The sequence below is a fragment of the Nyctereutes procyonoides genome, unplaced genomic scaffold (genome assembly GCF_905146905.1).
Source record: "Nyctereutes procyonoides isolate TBG_1078 unplaced genomic scaffold, NYPRO_anot_genome, whole genome shotgun sequence".
In the NCBI taxonomy this organism is placed as follows: domain Eukaryota; kingdom Metazoa; phylum Chordata; class Mammalia; order Carnivora; family Canidae; genus Nyctereutes; species Nyctereutes procyonoides.
In genome coordinates, this window is record NW_026575024.1 from 17,867,471 (window position 1) to 17,887,315 (window position 19,845).

The 19,845-nt window shown below is 43.4% G+C and overlaps 1 protein-coding gene across 3 annotated transcripts in view; it reads left to right on the forward strand.

Moving 5' to 3' along the window:
* Positions 1–19,845, forward strand: part of PTPRT (protein tyrosine phosphatase receptor type T) — a 1,038,801-nt gene that overhangs the window by 1,003,554 nt on the left and 15,402 nt on the right. For all 3 annotated transcript variants that reach the window (XM_055306331.1, XM_055306315.1, XM_055306321.1), the window contains one exon: positions 100–231. In XM_055306331.1, the coding sequence (XP_055162306.1) occupies positions 100–231 (132 nt within the window). The remainder of the gene's footprint in view (positions 1–99; positions 232–19,845) is intronic.

Sequence of the window (19,845 nt, forward strand, 5' to 3'; positions counted from 1 at the left end):
GCAGGTTCAGGGGCCTCTGGCAGCCATCCAAGCCTCATCACCATCAGAGCATCACTGCTGGGTGTGTCTTTTACGAGGCCTATGTCATTCCTTTGTCAGAGCCACAAGCAGCCTGCCGCCTTCGTGGTCACCCAGCACCCTCTACCCAACACCGTGGCAGACTTCTGGAGGCTGGTGTTCGACTATAACTGCTCTTCTGTGGTGATGCTGAATGAGATGGACACTGCCCAGGTAGGAGGAGCCCATCCACTTCCCAGGTACTCAGGTGCGTTCAGGCAGCCATGCCCAAGAGTTGAAGAGAGAGTGTGAGAGTCAGCATAGTGCTGCCTAGCTGACTGCCAGCACCAAACCAGCCCATCCTGCTGCAGGTGGAGGCTGGGGGGTCTCTTGCCAGGCCCTTCCACCGCCATCCCCTACCCATGCCCTCTCACTTCCAGCGACACCCCCTGCCTGTGGGCTTTGTCCAGCCCTCCTCCCCTGTCCAGGGTCAGGTTCTGTAGCTGCATACACCAGGCACTGATTAGAGCCTTGCTGTAAATCACAGTGAGCCCAGGGGCTCACAGAGCCTCCCCAGCTCTGAGCATCTCCAGCCCTGCAGGAAGCCTGATGCCTGGCCACACCCACCCCACCCAGCCTACCCCCTCAGAGATGCAGTCCATAAGGACAGAGCCTAGAGCTTGAACCTTGCACCCTTTGCCACTAGCCACCCTGAGGATCCTGGCTTCATCGCAGAGGGCTCTTATGTCCAGGCAGGCTTCATGCCTTCACCCCCAGGGTCTGACAGATCCATGCATTATGTGCCTATAGCACATTTCAGTACTCAAGACATATGTCCTGGGACAGCTTCTGGGGCTCATGACACGGCAGCCATTCCAGGGTGGAAAAAGTGGGAATGTCCTTTCAGGATTTTTGGAAAGTGGTCATTTTGCTGTCTTAAAAGAAACTCAAGGTACCTCAGTGAACTCCTTTGTGCATGCTGGCCTTGTGTGGGAATAAAATAAAATGGGTCTGAACTGTGGTCTCAGCCCTGCAGGAGCTCACAGTCTTGCTACAGAGACAGATGAGCAAATTGTCCCAACCTCACGTGGCAGTGCTATAATAGAGGTCAGCCTCGAAGTGCTTTGCTGGCCGAGAACAGGGAGCAATTAATTCTGCCCAGAGGGTGAGGGAAGACTTCAAAAAGAAGGTGACTTTGGCCTTGAAGAAGGCAGCAGAGGTTTGGATGATACAGCTGAGGGAGCTGGGAAAAGGCACTCTGAGCAGAGGGAGCAGTGGGGCAGAGGCAAGGTGGTGTGAATGTGTGTGGCTTGTTTGCAGAATAGCTTGGGTTGCAGTGTGGCTGGGGCAGGGGTCTGTCTAGGAGCAGGAGATGGTGGTGAGGCTGAAAAATGCAACAGGGCCCTGGCGGCACAGGGCTGCCCATGTGGGCTACAGAGTTTGAGCCGTGGCCTGCATGCAGCATGGTAAGTGTCAGATTCTTACTTTGTAAGCATCAGAACCATTTCTTCGAATAAAGCTTTCATGCAGGCGCAGTATATGAAACAGTTGTTGGTGGTGAATCACATCTTGTGGGTTGAACTCCACCCAGACTGGTCTTCTGGCTCCCCTCTAGCTACCCCTTCTGGTCCCCCCTGCCCCCCATGCCTCTTGGAGAATCAGGACTCTGGGTGCCTTTGTGAACCTCTGGGGGTTCCCAGGAGCACTGTGAGACAGTACTTGCTGTCGAGGGAGGAGAAACACTGCAGCGTTTAAGCCGTGGTGTGGCTGAGTTCCTATTAGAAAGCTGCATCTGGGGACCAGCGAGGAGGAGAAGCTGCAAGGAAATGTGTGAGCCAGGAGATTGGGGAGGAGGATGTTGCCAAGGTACAGAAAAGAGAGGTGGTGGTCTGAACCGAGGAGGTGGCTGGCAGGCGGGACAGCTGGGCTGGGATGTGGAATCTGGGCTTCCAGATGCAGGTGCACAGGTTTGGGGAGCAGCTGGATGCAGGAGGTGAAGGAGAAGTTGTGGATGGTGGCAAGGCCCAGGTCTGGGCAGTCAGGCATCTGGGGACGCTCCAGCGGAGATGGGGAAGGCAGGAGGTGGCAGGGAGAGAAGTCGATTAATGGGATGAAATGGAGTGCCCCGTGGGGTGTGCACGTGAGAGACAAACAGGAGAGATGCGCTCAGTCTTCAACCATATTTTGGAATATCAGTTAGCCGCCAGGAGCTATTCTAGGTGTTTGGAATGTGTTGTGAACAAGACAGAGCAAGCGAAACAGCAAATTCCCATCTCTGCTGCAACTTCTGTTCTAAAATGGAAGAGACAGTAAATAACAAATACCACCCTATAATGTACCTAATTATGTGTTAGACAGTGATGAGTATATGGGAAAAAATACAAGGGCAGGGTAAGGTAGATTGGAAGGTGGGGTTGGGGCATGGAATACAATTGGGATAGTGTTATTAAGGCAGGCCCTACTGAGAAGGTCATAGACGTGTGTGGTTTTGAAAGAGGAGAGAGAATGAGCCCTGTGACCATCTCTGGGAAAAGCATCACAGGGAGATGGGACAACCCACATCCACTCCTTATGGTGGGTTCGTGCCTGGCACATCTGAGGAACAGCACAGAGGCCACTATGACTGGCACAGAGTGAGTGTGGGAACAGCAGCAGGTGACACAGAGACACGGCAGGGCCAGGTCATGGAAGGTCTAAGGGGTCATAGGAAGAACTTGAGATTTTACTATGAGAGAAGGGAGCCACCAACAGGTCTTGAGGAGAAGAGGGACATACTTTGACTTTAAAAAAAAAATCCCTCTGACTACTGTGTTGGCAATAGGTGATTGGTACAGGAAGGGGAGAACCTCACTTTGGGAGGGGTAGAGAAGCAGGGCTCAAGGTCATTGGCTGTAGCTTCTCCTGCCGGAGTGGGTCTTAAGTAAAGGAAGATTTCTCAGCTCCAGATGTTGGTACAGTCTTTGAGAATTGATTCTCTAAATGCAAAAACATCAGGCTCAGAAGAGCCATGAGGTTGGCTGCCATATGCAGCTGGCAAGCATCCCCTAAAATCGGCAGATGAATAGAGCACTTATTGATATAAATATCATCACCGCAACAGCTGGGTGCCTTGCGAAAATAAACAATGACACAGCGTGAGCATCAGAAAAGCCGCCCTTAGCACCTGGAAGGGTGGTTCTTTGAAGTGGTATCAGCATTTGCCTGCCAGCGTGCCCGTGCCAGGACAGCTACAGCTTCCTGGCCAGCCCAGCAACACAGATGGGTCTGCCATAGGTCCTGAGCATCAGTGGAGGATCAGTGCCACATCCTGTGGTTTGACCGGGGACCACGCATAAGGGCTCATGTTGAGAGTTGTGGCAGGACTACCTGTAAATCGCAGCAAAGTAGGGTTGAGGAGAGGCTGAGACCTCTCCGAGTGCCTTGTTTTCTTGCACTGCTGGCCAAATCAGCCTGCTTCTGCTCAGAATCTTCCACTGCGCCATTCAATCAGCCATCCCCAGCCACAGATATTCTCCCGTTCTCCACAGTGGCTTCTGCTCAAAGATAATTACAAGCAGTGGGGGCTGAAGATAAAGACTCTGAAGGCAACTACATGTATTTGACCTCAGAGATTTTTTTTTTAACTCCTAAGAACTCCAAGGCCTATGATCAGATTAGTGGGGCAATATCCTAGAACCACAACATCCAGCAAATGACATTGGTTTCCAGTGGAGCATCAGAAAGTACCTTTCCAGCCACACCCAATAGCACTGATGCAAGCAAGATCCCTTCTATCCTTGTGGGCTCTTGGGATAGACCAGAGTCCATGGGGGACAGACGGCAGAAGGGAACAGACACCCTCTTCATGGTCATGCCACACCTACAATATTGTTTAGACAGCTCAGGAGATCTCTGTGCCGGCCATGGGGTGGGGCTGTGCAGTAGGCACAGTCTTGGCCTCCCCACAAAGATGTCCACATCCTTGTCTCTAAACCAGTGAATGTATTATCTTCCAGAGTAGAAGGAGCTCTGCATATGTAGTAAACATAAGGGTGCTGAGATGTGTACATTGTCCTGGGCTATCCAGGTGGACCCAAGATTAGGATCCTAGTAAGAGGGATGAAGGAAGATCAGTCAGCAGTGATGGAAGCAGACCAGGGGACAACAGAAGCAGAAAGTGGAGTGATAATAGCCACAGACCGAAGTGTGCTAGCTGCCTCTCAGAACTGGAGAAGATGAGGAATGGATTGTCCCCTGCAGACTCCAGAAAGGAACACAGCTCAGCTGACACTTTGACTTTAACCCTTTAATACTCATTTCAGATTCCTGACCCCCCAGATAATCTGTGTTGTGTTAAGCCACCACATTTGTGGTAATTAGTTGCATCAGCCATAGGAAACTAATACAGACAATAAAACTGTAAACAGGAATTCAGACCCAGAGGTACAGGAATCAGTGCCAGTGTGGGATGTGAGACTGAAATCGTGGGAACATCCAGAGTCAACAGTGTTGGACTGGAAAGTGGTTTGAGCTTGGAGTAATCCACATCTGAATCAGAGACCATCAGGAATCATGAGACAGCAAGATGGAGGGAGCCAAAGAGAAGTCAGATGTCCACCTCACCAACCACAGGACTACTCTTGCTGACCCAGGAGGAGGTCTTTTAAAAGTCAAGATGCAAAAAAAAAAAAAAAAGTCAAGATGCATGCTTTCTGGGTTGTGTTCAATCCTTCAGTCATCCACATGCATTGACTGAAAACCTACCATGCACCAGGCACAGACCAGACCAAAGAGGCACAAACAAACAAACAAAAAAAAAAACCAAACCCAGTCCCCATGGAGCAGACATTGTTGTGAAGTAATATCTACCTGCCAGACTGCCTTGGCATCAAACAGGATGGAACTGTCTTCAGCTGGAACCGTCTCAATCAAGACCCCTGAGTAGCAGGAAGAAGCTGACCGGGAAGCAGAAGGGATGGAAAGGGCAGTGTGTAGGCAGCAAGTCACATGCTCCTGAGCTCTGTGGGTAGCCTTAGAAGAATCCAGCAAGAGATGACCACCACACATCACCCCACCATCCTGGAATCAGGTTTGGGGTCAATGAGACCCAGTGTCACTTTGGTTGTCTCCACAGAGTAAGTGCTAGGTCTTTAGTATCCCTTGAATATCCTACTCATTTATCATACTGCCTATGCTTGCAGCATCCCTCTGAGTTTCTCAGTGTTTCCCTTGTCACTCATTCTAGGGAGGACATGTTATTGTGCTTACATCTTAAAGATTCTATCAAAGATTCTATCATTTGTATGTTCTCCAAACACCTTTTGATATTTCCCAAGTCTTTCACCAGAGATGTGCTATTTTAGAAGCTTTTGTTTTCCAAACTGTATTTACTAATTAATCATTTGTTAGTTTTACTTGTATGTTTTTCCACAAACATAACTACCCCAGTGAATTTCTGATTGGCAGACCATATACAGAACTAACACTAGACGGTCTAATTCCAGCCCAAAGCCAGAGACTTGATGTTCTTCACTCCAGGACAACAACGTGATTTTCATTAGCTTCTAAAGACTTTGGAGATCTCTCATTGGCTTCTCCTACCAACTTTATAGACCCCACTTTGGAAACCACTGATCTGACTGGGGTCCATGTCCCCTCATTTTGCACATCAGAAAGCTGAGGTCTAGGCAGGAAAAAATGATTTATCCAGAGCCCCATAGCCCATCACTGACTTGGGCCCAATCTACCAGGGATTGTGAAGATTTTGGCTACCATTTAAACAATAGGATTTCCAGGGCCCCAGTGCCTGCTATTCACTGACTGGTACGTGGGTATATGGAGCAGAAAGAAAGCTCTTGTTTGGTATAAAATAAGAGCTCTGTAAAAGCTTAGCCGCCGAGTTCTGAGGCTCCCACCATGGAGAGTCTGAGAGTTCAGGTGATGCTAGGCCAGGTAGAAAGTTGACGGAGTGTGAGACCAAGAATTGTACATTCACACAGTTTCTAGAAGTGAGAGAGGAAGCTCATCATCCTCCCAGGAGAAGAGCAGGGGTGATATTTCAGAGATGTCTTTTCTTGTCACTGTGCCTGCAAGACAAATAGAAAGCAATGATATCTCCATCTTTATCTTGGCTTATGAAAACACAGCCTAACATGCTGGCAAAACCCACAGAAAACCGAAGGCTCTGAAAGCCTCGAGTCTGGCTGTGTTTCTGTTCCAGTAGGTATCAGTAGAATAAGAAGTCTTGGGGGGGGGGGCGCATCTGGGTGGCTCAGTTGGTTAAGCATCTGCCTTCGGCTCAGGTCATTATCCCAGGGTCCTGGGATTGAGTCCCATGTTGGGCTCCTTGCTCAGCAGGGAGTCTGCTTCTCCCTCTCCCTCTGCCCCTTTCCACTGCTTATATTCTCTCTCTCTCTCTCTCTCTCTCTCATAAAAAAAATATTTTTAAAAAGTAGTCTGGGTCTATGAGACCTGCCTTCAAGTTCTAACCCTGCTGCCTACTTGCTGTGTGGCCTTAAGCCAGTTTCATAAGATGTCCCAAATCTCAACGTGATCTTCTATTAAAGTCATGTAACCCAGAGGTCAGCCAAATTCACGCTGTCCTTGAAAATTTAATTGAAATGGGCTCTGCTTCCTCTTCCCCATCCTGTCGCCAAGTTTATTATCTACCCCATAGATATCTGGGAATTGCAAGGGAGTCCTGTTTGCATGCTTACTTCCCACTTCCCGCTCAGGCCTTACTGGGGACAAAGTGGGGTTCGAATCCCAGTAATGCCCATGACCAAAGGTTAAACGTTGCACATCCTCATTCTTAACTGCACCTCCCCTTGCCTCCTCACCCCTGGCATGTGGCAGCACATCTACCCACCCACACCCTGTTGCCCAAACCGTTTCCTACCTCTGCCTCTCCTTCCATGCTTCCCATAGCAATGCTACCTTCTACCCAAAAACTGTGCCTTTCTTAAGCCGTACGGTTGCACTCTCTTTAATACACAGTGTTACATTATAGTGAAGGTACACTATTATATTAGTTTCATGTGTATAGTGTAGCGGTTTAACAGTACCATAGGTTACTCAGTGTTAAAATATTTGCACTCCCAATCTCCTTCACCATTTTCACTCAACCCCCACCCAGCTCTTCTGATAACCATCACTTTGTTCTGTGTAGTTAAGGCTCTGTTTTTTGGTTTGTCTCATTTTTCTCTATTCCTCCTTTGTTTTGTACCTTAAATTCCACATGAGTGAAATCATGTAGTATTTGTCTTTCTCTAACTTATTTCACTTAGCATTATACTCTAGACCTACCCATGTAGTTCCAAATGGAAAGATTTCATTCTTTTTTTATGGCTGAATAATATTCTGTGTATATACTACTTCTTTATCCATACATCTATTGATGGACAGGTAGGCAGCTTCCATAATTTGGCTATTATAATTAATGCTAGAATAAACATTGGGTGCATGTTTCCCTTTGAGTGTGTTTTTGTTTTCTTTGGGTAAATACCCAATAGTAGAGTAACTGGGTCACAGGTAGTTCTATTTTTAACATTTTGAGGAACCTCTATACTGTTTTCCACAGTGTCTGCCCCAGTTTTCATTCCCACTAATAGTGCATGAGGATGAGGGTTCCTTTTTCTCCACATCCTCACCAACACTTGTTGCTTCTTGTGTATTTTATTCTAGCCACTCTGACAGGTATGAGGTGATATCTCATTGTGATCTTTATTTGCATTTCCCTGATGATGAGTGATGTTGAACATCTGTTTCATGTGTCTGTTGTCCATCTGGATGTCTTCTTTGAAGAAATGTCTGTTCATATTTTCTGTCCATCTTTAAGTGTTTTTTTTTGTTTTGGTGTGGAGTTGTATAAGTTCTATATATATTTAGGATACTAACCCTTTATCAGATACATCTTTTGCAAATATCTTCTCCCATTCAGTAGATTGACTTTTGGTTGCTTTGACTTTGGGTTGTTTTGACTGTTGGTTATTTCCCTCACTGTGCAGAAGCTCTTTATTTTGATGTAGTCCCAGTAGTTTATTTTTGCTTTTGTTTCCCTTGCCTCAGGAGACATATCTAAAAAAGATATTGTTATGGTTGATGTCAGAGAAATCACTCCCTGTGTTCTCTTCTAGGATTTTTATGATTTCGGGTCTCAGATTCCAGTCTTTAATCAAATTCCAAGTTAGTTTTGTCTATGGTGTAAGAAAGTGGTCCAGTTTCATTCTTTTGCATGTTGCTGTTCAGTTTTCCTAACACTATTTCTAAAGGGACTGCCTTTTTGCCATTGCATATTCTTTCCTACTTTGTTGAAGATTAATTGACCTCATAATTATGTGCTTATTTCTGGATTTTTTATTCTGTGCCATTGATTTGTGTATCTGTTTTGTACCAGAACCATACTGTTTTGATTACTACGGTTATGTAATATAACTTGAAGTCGAGAGTTGTGATGCCTCTAGCTTTGCTTTTCTAAGATTCTTTCTCTATCTGGGCAGTCTTTTGTGGTTCCATACAAACTTTAGGATCATTTTCCACTTCATTATTGGTGTACACAAATGCAATGGATTTCTGTCCATTAATTTTGTATCCTGCAAGCATAATGAATTCATTTATCCCTATTCTAGTAGTTTCTATGATGAAGTCTTTTGTGTTCCCTTCTATATGGTATCATGTCACAAATAGTGAGTCTTACTTCTTCCTTACTAATTTGGGTGCCTTTTATTTTTTTCTCTCACCTGCTCAGCTTGATTACTTTCCATGACTCTGTCCTCCAGGTCACTAATTTGTTCTTCTGCTTCTAGCCTGCTATTTATTCCATCTATATGTTTTTAGTTTCATTTATAGTGTTCTTCACTTCTGATTGGTTCTTTTTTTCCCTCATTGTTAAGGGTTTCAGTGATGTCTTCTACTCTTTTGTCAAGTCTAGTGAGTATCTTTATGACCGTTACTTCAAATTCTCTATCAGGCATGTTACTTATCTCCATTTTCCTTAGGTCCTGCTCTTTCATTTGGAACATACTCCTCTGTCTCCAAATTTTTTCTACCTCTCTGTGTCTGTTTCTGTGTGTTAGGAAAGTCAACTATGTGTTCTGTTTTTGAAAGTAGTGGGCAGAGTGAGTGAGCACTTTTAACAAGGTGGCACTGGTCCTTTGCCAGAGAGAATGTGCCCCCACTGCTAAGACTGGGCCAGCTGAGCCAATCCACAAAGCATGCACAGGCAGGGCACACAGTACCCACAAATTGTGGACACTGGTCCTTTTCCACAGGGGATGAGCCACTGCTGCTGAGACCTGGCTGGCTGGGGCTGCTTTGCAAAGCATGCATGGGTGAAGTGTGCAGTTTTAACAAGGCACATGTGTCCTCTGCAGGAGGTAATCAGCTGCCACCATTTCTGCCAAAACTGAGGCCCTGCGAAGCATGCAGTCAGAAGACATGGTGTTGGCAAGGTTTGCAGGATCTTCTCAGAAAGAAGGCTCACAGCATCATGACTCAGGCAAACGTGACTGGAAATGGCAGATCTGCCAAAGCACAGGGGAGCAGGGCTTGGTGTAAGCAAGTTAGGTAGTTAATGTGGGTGCTGCACTGTTTCCCACAGGTGGCCATGTGTTTATACTGGAGGATGAAGGCAGGAAACAGCACCTGCCACCTCCTTTGTTCCTGGAGGGGTCTCCCTGTAAACTCTACCCCTCTGGGATGCTCTGAGATGAGTAAATAACACTCCCACCCATAGGACTCTGGCATTTTCAAACTGCTGCTTCGAGGCTTGGTCTCTATGGTCTGGTTGTTGTGCTGTCTCTTTAAGCCTAGGGATTCAACTTCCTAACATCCTCTTGGCTCTCCCAGAACCAAGCCTGCTGATTTTTAAAATTCCAGGCTTTAAGTCCTCCTAGTTGTAAGAACTCAGAAAATTTGGTTTGGTTTCAAAGCCAAATGCTATGAGGATTCACCTCCCCCATTTGGGCTCCCTGTTATGATCCTTTGTTCCTCTCTTCTCTCCTCACCCACAGTTCCTTCCCAAGGATGACCTGTGAGTCAGTTTAGCTCCTACCCCATCTCTTCCCTTCCTACCCTCTTTGATGTGGCCTCTCCTCTACATTTAGTTGTTGAATTTGTTCTGCCAGTCTTCAGGTTGTTTTCTGCATTATTTGCACTTAATGTGAGTGGTATCTAGTTGTATTCACAGAACAAGGTGATATTTGGGTCCACTACTACACTTTCTTCACCAGAAGTCCTTCTTGAGCTCTCTCTTCAATACCTCTTTCTGAAGCCTGCCCTGAGACTTTGCCATCCACTCTACATCCTCTGTAAATATTCTTCTAAAATCCTTCCCTTTCTCCTCAGACTCCAGTGCAACTGTCATAAGTAAGTTCCCCCACTACATAGAGATTGCATTATTCATCACATGGGGCTGTTGAGAGGCAGATGTGCTTTAATCACCAGTCATGTGCCTCTTTCTCTCTGCCCCCTTGCTTTGTACCTGCCACCTCACCCTCAATCTGTCTTCCTTAGCTAGCCAATTATATGATTTTGGTTCTTTATAGAATCTATTTAAAGGAATTTTATAATCACTGATCTAAATTTTGAAACCAATTCAGGTGACTTTCACATTTTTCTCTTAGAAATACTAATTCAATTTCACCTTTAAGTGGCCCAGGATTGATTTCCCCTACTACGAACCTGGAATAAGGAGAGTCCTTCATTTCTGAAGCTGTGATATTAATTGGCCTTTCCATCTTATCAAAGTATTGTTTAATTAACAAAAGGCATAACTAAGGTGCACTGAAATGTGCTTTTAAATTGTTGATTCCAAAAATAGGCCCATATACTAATTTTCATTCAACTCATCAGAACATGTTTATTCCAGCAACTAACAAGCTTTCTGATTCCATCAGCAAGAAAATGATGTTCAACAGTGAGGCTACCTCCACATTTGTTACATTTCACGTGTGAACTTGCTCTCCCAAAGGACATCTTTTCATGGTCCAAAGAGCTATGGAGATCACTAGGTGGAATAATGTATGGCAGCTGTTCCAGGGTCGTTCACACATGCTTGGTTTAACTTGTTCTGACAATAAATAGCAGAAGTCCCTCTGCTTTTCTGGAAGAAGCATGGATATTTCTAAATCATATGCAGCAACTGAACTGGCTTCCCCTCCCAGGTGTGATCAGCAAGACTGACTGTGTGTATCTGCAGTGGTGTGAAGCCCTCCCTTCGAGAAGGCAACACCATCCCTCCCTAGTCTATTGGGTAAGAAAAGGAGGGGGGTGGTGCCACTTCAAAAGATTTTCAACTAAATAAAAAAAAAATGCCAATGTTGCATCGAGTGTACATGCAGCCCCAGGTCACCTAGGTTCTCATAGTCTTAGAACCAAGTGGGCCTCCTTGAACCCTCCACCATTTTCCAGGACCTTAAGAAACCATAGATCTCTAAGGAGCTTGGGAAGATGGAGGAGTAGCAAGACCCTGAGCTCACCCTGTCCCACATCTTCAACTAGGTATCATCTACATCCCAAGTCAACAAGTCACAGAGTGATCCAAAAACTGGCAGAACAAACTTCACACCTACTTATAGAAAAAAGCTGCATATGAAAGGTTAGGATACAGAGAGCTGCATGTGCAGAGAGAGCAAAGAAATGAGCCCTTACACCAGGGAACTCACCCAGGGAAAACTAATCTCCATAACATTTGGCTTTAAAAACCAGAGGGGCTGGGGTGCCTGGGTGGCTCCGTTGGTTAAGCATCTGACCCTTGATTTCAACCCAGATTGTGTTCTCATGATCTCTCATGAGATCAAGCCCTGAGTCAGGCTATAGGCATGAAGCCTCCTTAAAATTTTCCCTCTGCCCCCTAACCCCCACTTGTGCTCTCACTCTAAAATATGTGTGTATTTGTGTGTTTGTGTTTGTGTGTGTGTGTGTGTGTAATAAAAACCAGAGGGATTGAATTCTGTGAGCTTTAAAAGGCAGCAGACTCAGCACAGGGCCAGCCAGGAGGGCAAGTAAAAGCTGGAGAAAGACAGCCTCAGACAGCAGCCTGCACAGAAAAGCAAATTAAAGCAACATTTTATATACCAGGGCAAATGGGACACAGGTCTGTTCATACTGATTTGGGAGTGTATTGTGGGACTTCTCTGAAAGTGAGGGACCTGGCAGGTACCATGTTCCTCCCTTATCCCCCAGCATAAACACAGAGCCACCTGTGGGACACTGGGCTGCACAGACACTTCTGTGTGACCTGCTGGCAGTACGCTACCCCATGAGTTCTCCTGAGGACTCACCTACTCGAAGCCTGCTGGCCTCTGCCCTAGGCTCAGGGCAAATTTCATTAAAGCTGCACATATGCCCTGACCAGCTGATAGGTACACAGCAGCCTCAGTGTGCCATGCACAGCACCATGCCCCCAGCTGCCGCTGTGGGCTGTAACCAGCTGCCATCACATGCCATGCCCTGCCACACACTCACAGCCACCATTGTGCACCAGGCTCAGCTGCACCCAGCCACCTTCTTACACCACTTCCAGTCTTGCACCCTTGGCAGACAGCCCTGGCACACAGCCCCCACCAGCTCCGACATACAGCCCCAAGTTGCCACAGCATTTCAAGATATCCAGCATAGGACTGGTGGTCCAGCAAAAATTTTGCTAACACCACTGGCCCACTCCCAAGTTCCCCAGGAGCATACCTCCTTGGAATGAGGTGCTTGAGTCCCACTAACACCAGAGAGAAGCACAGACCACAACAGGCAGAGTCAGTCAGCACAGACAACTGCACTGAAAGGAAAAGTGACTCAGACACAACAGCAGGGCATCAGCAAAAAACATAGGAAACTCTCCTGAAGTGCCAGATTTTGGTGAACAGGGGCACTGCAGGGCACCCCAGGATCTCTTTTTCATAATATCACTACTTTTAAGAGCAGAATACACAAGTGACTTTCTTAACACAGAAAACAGACACAAAGAGGCACACAAAATGAAGAGACAGAGAAATTTATCCCAAATGAAAGAACAGGGCAAGGCCACAGCCAGAGATCTAAGCAAAACAGATATAAGTTATATGCATGATAGAAAATTTAAAGCAATGATCGAAAGGATACTCACTGGACTTGAGAAAAGGGTGGAGGACAGGGGCACCTGGGTGGCTCAGTGGTTGAGCATCTGCCTTTGGCTCAGGTTGTGATCCTGGGGTCCTGGGACCAAGTCTCATATCAGGCTCCCCATGGGGAGTCTGCTTCTCCCTCTGCCTATGTCTCTGCTTCTCTGTGTCTTTCATGAATAAATAAAATCATTTTTTAAAAGGGAAGGTGGAGGACATCAATGAAATCCTTAACACAGAGATAAGGAATAACATAGCAGAGATAAAGGGCTAAATGAATGAAAAACATGCTTGGTGGAATGAATACAAAGATGGAAGAAGCAGAGAAATGAATTACTGCCCTAGAAGACCGACTAATGGAAAATAATGAAGCTGAACAAAAGAGAGAAAAAAGAAATATGCAAAACGAGGATAGATTTAGGGAACTGACTCCATCTGATGTAATAACATTCGTGTTATAGGGGGCCCCAGAAGAAGAAAGAAGAGCAGAACATTTATTTGAGGAATTTATAGCTGGAAACTTCCCTAATCTGGGGAAGGAAACATATCCAGATTCTAGAGGCACAGAGAACTCCAGCCAAAATCAACAAAAGCAGATTCACACTAAGCATATTGTAATTAAACTTACAAAATATATTGATAAAGAAAAAAAATTTTTAAGCAGCAATACAAGAGACAACAGTAACTTATAAGAGAAAATCCATAAGGATAACAGGAGATTTTTCAACAGAAACTTTGCAGGCCAGAAGAGAGTGGCATGATATATTGAAAGTACTGATTGGGAAAAATCTGCAACCAAGAATATTCATTCCAGCAAGGCTATTGTTCAGAATAAAGGAGAGAGAGAGAGAGTTTCCCAGACAAATGAAAACTAAAAGAGCTTGAGACCACTAAACATGCCCTGCAAGAAATATTAAAGGGGACTCTTTGAGTGGAAAGGAGAGACCAAAAGTGACAGTTATAAAGGTAGGAAACAAAAAAGCAGTGAAAATGAATATTTCTGTAAAATTTCAGTCAAGGAACTTTTAAAAAGCATATAAAATATAATAACATATACCAAAAATGTGGTGAGGAAAGGAGTAAAGAATGGCTTCAAACTTAAATGGCCATCAATCTAATATAGACTGCTATCTGCAAAAGAAGTTATATACAAACCTAATGTAGCCATATATCAAAAACTTCTAATAGACTTGCAAAGAATAAAGAGAAGGAAATCCAAACATACTAAAAATAATTAGCAAAATATGAAAGAAAGACAAGAAAGGATCAGAGAAGATCTTCAGAAACAATCACAAAACAAGTAATAAAGTGACAATAAATACATATCTATCAGTAGTTACTTTGGATGTGAATGGACTAAATGATCCAATCAAAAGACATAAGGTGAGAGGTTTAAAAAAAAAAAAAGACCTATCTATATGCTTCCTACAAGAGACTCATTTTGGACCTAAATATACTGATCGAAAGTCAGGAGATGGAGAAACCTCTACCATGCAAAGGGATGTCAAAAGAAAGCTAGAGTAGCAATACTTATATCAGACAAAATAGACTTTAAAACAAAGGCTATAACAAGAAACAAAGAAGGGCACTATATAATAGTAATGGGAACAGTCCAACAAGAAGATATAGCCATTGTAAATATTTATGCACCCAACATGGGAGCACCCAAATAACTTAAATCAGTTAAGAAAAAACATAGAAGAATTAATTGATAACATTGAATAGCAGGGGACTTTAACATCCCCACTTACTCCATAATCACCCCATAATCAATGGACAGATCATCCAAACAGAAAATGAACAAGGAAACAGTGGGTTTGAATGACACCCTAGACCAGATGGGTCTAACAGATATATTCAGAACGTTCCATTCTGAAACAGCAGAATATACATTGTTTACAAAGTGTACATAGAACATTCTCCAGAGATCACCTATTTGCCCACAAAACAAGCCCCAACAAATTCAAAATGATCCAAGTCATACAATGCATCTTTTCTGACCACAACGCTATGAAACTAAAAATCAACCATAAGTAAAAATCTGGAAAGATCACAAACGCATGAGGTTGAATACCATGCTACTAAACAATGAATGGGTCAACCAGTAAATCAAAGAAGAAATCAAAAAGTATATGGAAACAAACAAAAATGAAAACATAATGGTCCAAAATTGGGATGCAATGAGAGTGGTTCTAAGAGGAAGGCTTATAGCAATATAGGCCGAACTCAAGAAATAAGAAAAATCTCAAACAACCTAACCTCACACCTAAAGGAGCTAGAGAAAGAACAGCAAACAAAACCTAAAACCAGCAGAAGGAAGGAAATAATAAAAATTAGAAAAATAAATGATGCAGAAACTAAAAAGACAATAGAACCAATCAATGAAACCAGAAGCTGGTTCTTTGAAAAAAAAAAATCAATAAATTTGATAAACCTCTAGCCAGACTTACCAAGAAAATAAAAGTACCCAAATAAATAAAATCACTAATGAGAGAAGAGAAATAACAACCAACACCACAGAAATACAATCATGAGAGATTATGAAAACCTATATACCAACAAATTGGACAATCTAGAATAAATGCATAAATTCCTAGAAACATATAAACTACTGAAACTGAAGCAGGAAAAATAAAAAATTCAAATAAGCCAGTAATCAGCAAGGAAATTGAATCAGTAATCAAAACACTCCCAGCAAACAAAAGCCCAGGACCAGATGGCTTCACAGTCAAATTCCACCAGACATTTAAAGAATAATTAATACCTATTCCTCTTAAGCTATTACAAAAAAAAAAAATAGAAAAGGAAGGAAAACTTCCAAATTCATTCTATGAGGCCAGCATTACCCTGATACCAAAACCAGATAAAGACACCACTAAAAAAGAGAACTACAGGTCAATATCTATGATTAACATAGATAGAAAAATCCTCAACAAAATACTAGCAAACTGAATCCAACAATATATTTTTAAAAATCATGCAGCACGGTCAAATGGGATTTATTCCTGGGTTGCAAGGGTGGTTCAATATTTGCAAATCAATTGATGTGACACATCAATAAGGGAAAGAATGAGAACCAAATGATCATTTCAATAGACAGAAAAAGCACTTGACAAAGTGCCATTCATGATAATAACCCTCAGCAAAGTAGACTAAGAGGGAACATACTTCAACATAATAACGGCCTTATATGAAAAAACCCACAGCAAAATCATCCTTAATGGGGAAAAACTGAGAGCTTTTCTCCTAAGGTCAAGAACAAGACAAGAATGTCCACTCTCACCCCTTTTATTCAGCATAGTACTTGAAGTCCTAGCCATAGCAATCAGACCACAAAAACAAAAAGCATCCAAGTCAGTAAGGAAGAAGTAAACCTTTAACTATTTGCAGGTGACATGATACTATATAGAGAGAATCCAAAAGACTCCACCAAAAACCAACTACAACTGCTAAATTCATTAAAGTCACAGGATTCAAACTCAATGGACAGAAATCTGTTACATTTCTATACACCAATGATGAAGCAGCAGAAAGACAAATTAAGAAAACAATCCCATTTACAATTGCACCCAAAATAATAGATACCTAGGAATGAACCCAAACCAAAGAAGTGAAAGACCTCTTCTCTGAAAACTATAAAATGCTCATGAAAGAAATTGAAGATGATACAAAGAAATGAAAGGACACTCTGTGCTCATGGATTGGAAGAACACATATTGTTAAAATGTCTATACTACCCAAAGCAACATACACATCTAATGCAATGCCTATCAAAATACCAACAGCAGTTTTCACAGAACTAGAACAAAAAATCCTAACATTTGTATGGAACCAAAAAGACCCCACCCCAAAAGTCAAAGCAATCTTCAAAAAGCGAAGCAAAGCTGGAAGCATTATAACTCCAGACTTCAAGTTATATTACAAAGCTGTAATAATCAAAACATTATAGTACTGGTACAAAAAAGGAAACAGATGGGTCAGTGGAACAGAATAGAAAATGCAGAAATAAACCCACAATTGATATGGTCAATTAATCTTCAATGAAGCAGGAAAGAATATCCAGTGGCAAAAAGGACAGTCTCTTTAACTGGTGCTGGGAAATGGTGCACAAATGGTGCTGGGAAAACTGGACAAAACATGCAAGGAATGAAACTGGACCATTTTCTTATACCACAGGTAAAATTAACTTCAAATTTGATTAAAGATCTAAATGTAAGACAGGAAATCATAAAAATCCTAGAGGAGAACACAGGCAGTAACTTCTTTGACATCAGCCATAGCAACTTCTTTCTAGATATGTCTCCCGAGGCAAGGGAAACAAAAGCAAAAAGAAAATACTAGGATAACATCAAAATAAAGAGCTTCTGCACGGCAAAGGAAACAATCAACAAAACTGAAAGGCAACCTACAGAATGGGAGAAGATATTTGCAAATGACTCATCCAATAAAGTTTTGGTATCCAAAATATATAAAGAACTTCTAAAATTCAACCCCCCAAAAAACAATAATCCAATTAAAAAACAGGCAGAAGACATGAACAGACATTACTCCAAAGATATACAAATGACCAGCAGACACACGAAAAGGTGCTCATCATCACTAATCATCCAGGAAATGCAAATCAAGCTGCCTACCACGAGCTATCATCCCACACCTGTTAGAATGGCTAAAATCAGCAACACAAAACGCAACAGGTGTTGACAAGGATGTGAAGAAAGGGGAACCCTCTTGCACTGTTGGAGGAAATGCAAGGGGTGAAGCTGCTGTGGAAAATATATGGAAGTTCCTCAAAAAGTTAAAAATAGAACCATCCTATGATCTAGCAATTGCTGGATATTTACTCAAAGAATATGAAAACACTAATTCGAAGGGATAAACATTTACCCTTATGTTTATAGAAGCATCATCTACAACAGCCAAGATGATGGAAGCAGCCCAAGTGTCCACCAATTGATGAATGGGTAAAGAAGATGTGCTATAGATACACAATGGAATATTATTCAGCCATAAAGAATGAAATCATGCCATTTGCAATGGAATGGATGGAGCTAGAGAGTATAATGCTAAACAACATAAGCCAGCCAGAGAAAGATTTTACTCATAAGTGGAATTTAAGAAAAAAAAGCAGAAGGAAAAAAATGAGAAAGAGAGAAAGAAATCAAGAAATCACGACTCCTAATTATAGAGAACTGATGGTTACTGGAGGGGAGGGAGGCAGGGGATGGGTGAAATGGGGGTTAGAGATTAAGGAGAGCACTTGTGATGAGCATCAAGTGATGTGTGGAAGGGTTGAATCACTATATTGCACACCTGAAACTAATAATAACTCTGTATGTTAACTGAAATTAAAAAAGAAACTCAAAAATTAATACTGACAGCTTTAAAAAAAAAAGAAAGAAACCATAAGCCTCCCTCCCCAAAATTTCTGTAAATTCCTGGTGCTTATGTGCTCATAGACTCCTCAGTTCACACATGGGGTTCCCACTCCCTTTGTGTGTCACCTAGATAGCAAAGCTCAGTTCCTCACTGGTTTCCTCAAGAAACCTCCATGTGCATTGAGCCTTATACATTTTACGACAATTTTTTTTATTTATTTATTTATTTTTTTTTTTTTACTGAATGTTTAGGAGGTTGGAGGGGCCACATGACACAGTGATTGACCTTCCACCCTTCCACTAGTTCTCCTATGCTCCCAACCTTTCTCATCTCCTGGGTCCCTCTTAATAACAGCCCACAGCTCTCTCTGCTTGGACATACACAACAGTGTCCCCATGTGCAGGATGCTGCCCACCCCCACTGCTACCCCAAGCTGGCTGATCAAGAATTTTCACGAGGGCAGTCCTATGGGTTACTACCCTAAAGAATATTAAGTAGAAGGGGGAAAAATCCCTTCACTTTATCCCCCTTGTTTTGAGCGACCATCCCCCACACTGCCTGCTAAAGATAGCTCACACTGATTGAGGAATCACTAAAGATCCCTGTGCGAAGTAACACATTAAGATTCCCAACCACTCATAACCCAGAGAAACTATAAGATTTGGCCAGTCTCAGCTAAAGGGCATCAGGGCTGGGACTTGAACCTAGGGTGCTTTGAGCAGGATCCCCACTGCCTTGAGCTACTCTATGGACACAGGCTAAAACGGTAGTGCCCACCGAGGCATCATCCCAGCACTTGGACATCAGAACAGCCCAGAGCTAAATCACAGAGGACATTTCTTGTTGGTGAGAATAATTCCCAAGCCCTAAAGGGTCACTAGAAACAGAACACTGGCTTTCCGCCCCCCCCCCCTTCTTTATCCTGCTTCCCATGCCTGGACTATGTGCAACATCCATGGCTGTCGGGAAACCTGATGATGCTTGGCGGCTCAAACACCCCATCTGCCCACACATCACTGGGCTGCATGTCACCGTGCTACTGTTGCCGCTCCAGTCTCACAAATCAGGGAGCTCAAGTGAAAGGATGACTCCGCTTTAGGATTAGAAGGACCCTGCACCCTTCCCCAGCTCTCTGGGCATCATGGGAGAGTGACCTGGAAAATCAAATACATAGAAATGTCCCAAAATATAGGAGTCTTGTTTGAGGCATAGTAAAACCTATTAGCTTGAGAAATTGGTCTGGAAATCTTATTAAAAGAGACAAATCATTCCGCCTTCTCTCGGGACTGAAAATATTGGGGGTAATAGACTTTCCCTGATGCCTAGGACCCATGAACCTCACATCAGGATCACAGCCAACCTCTGGCAAGGCTCAATTCAGTGCAGGTGATAAAGGCTA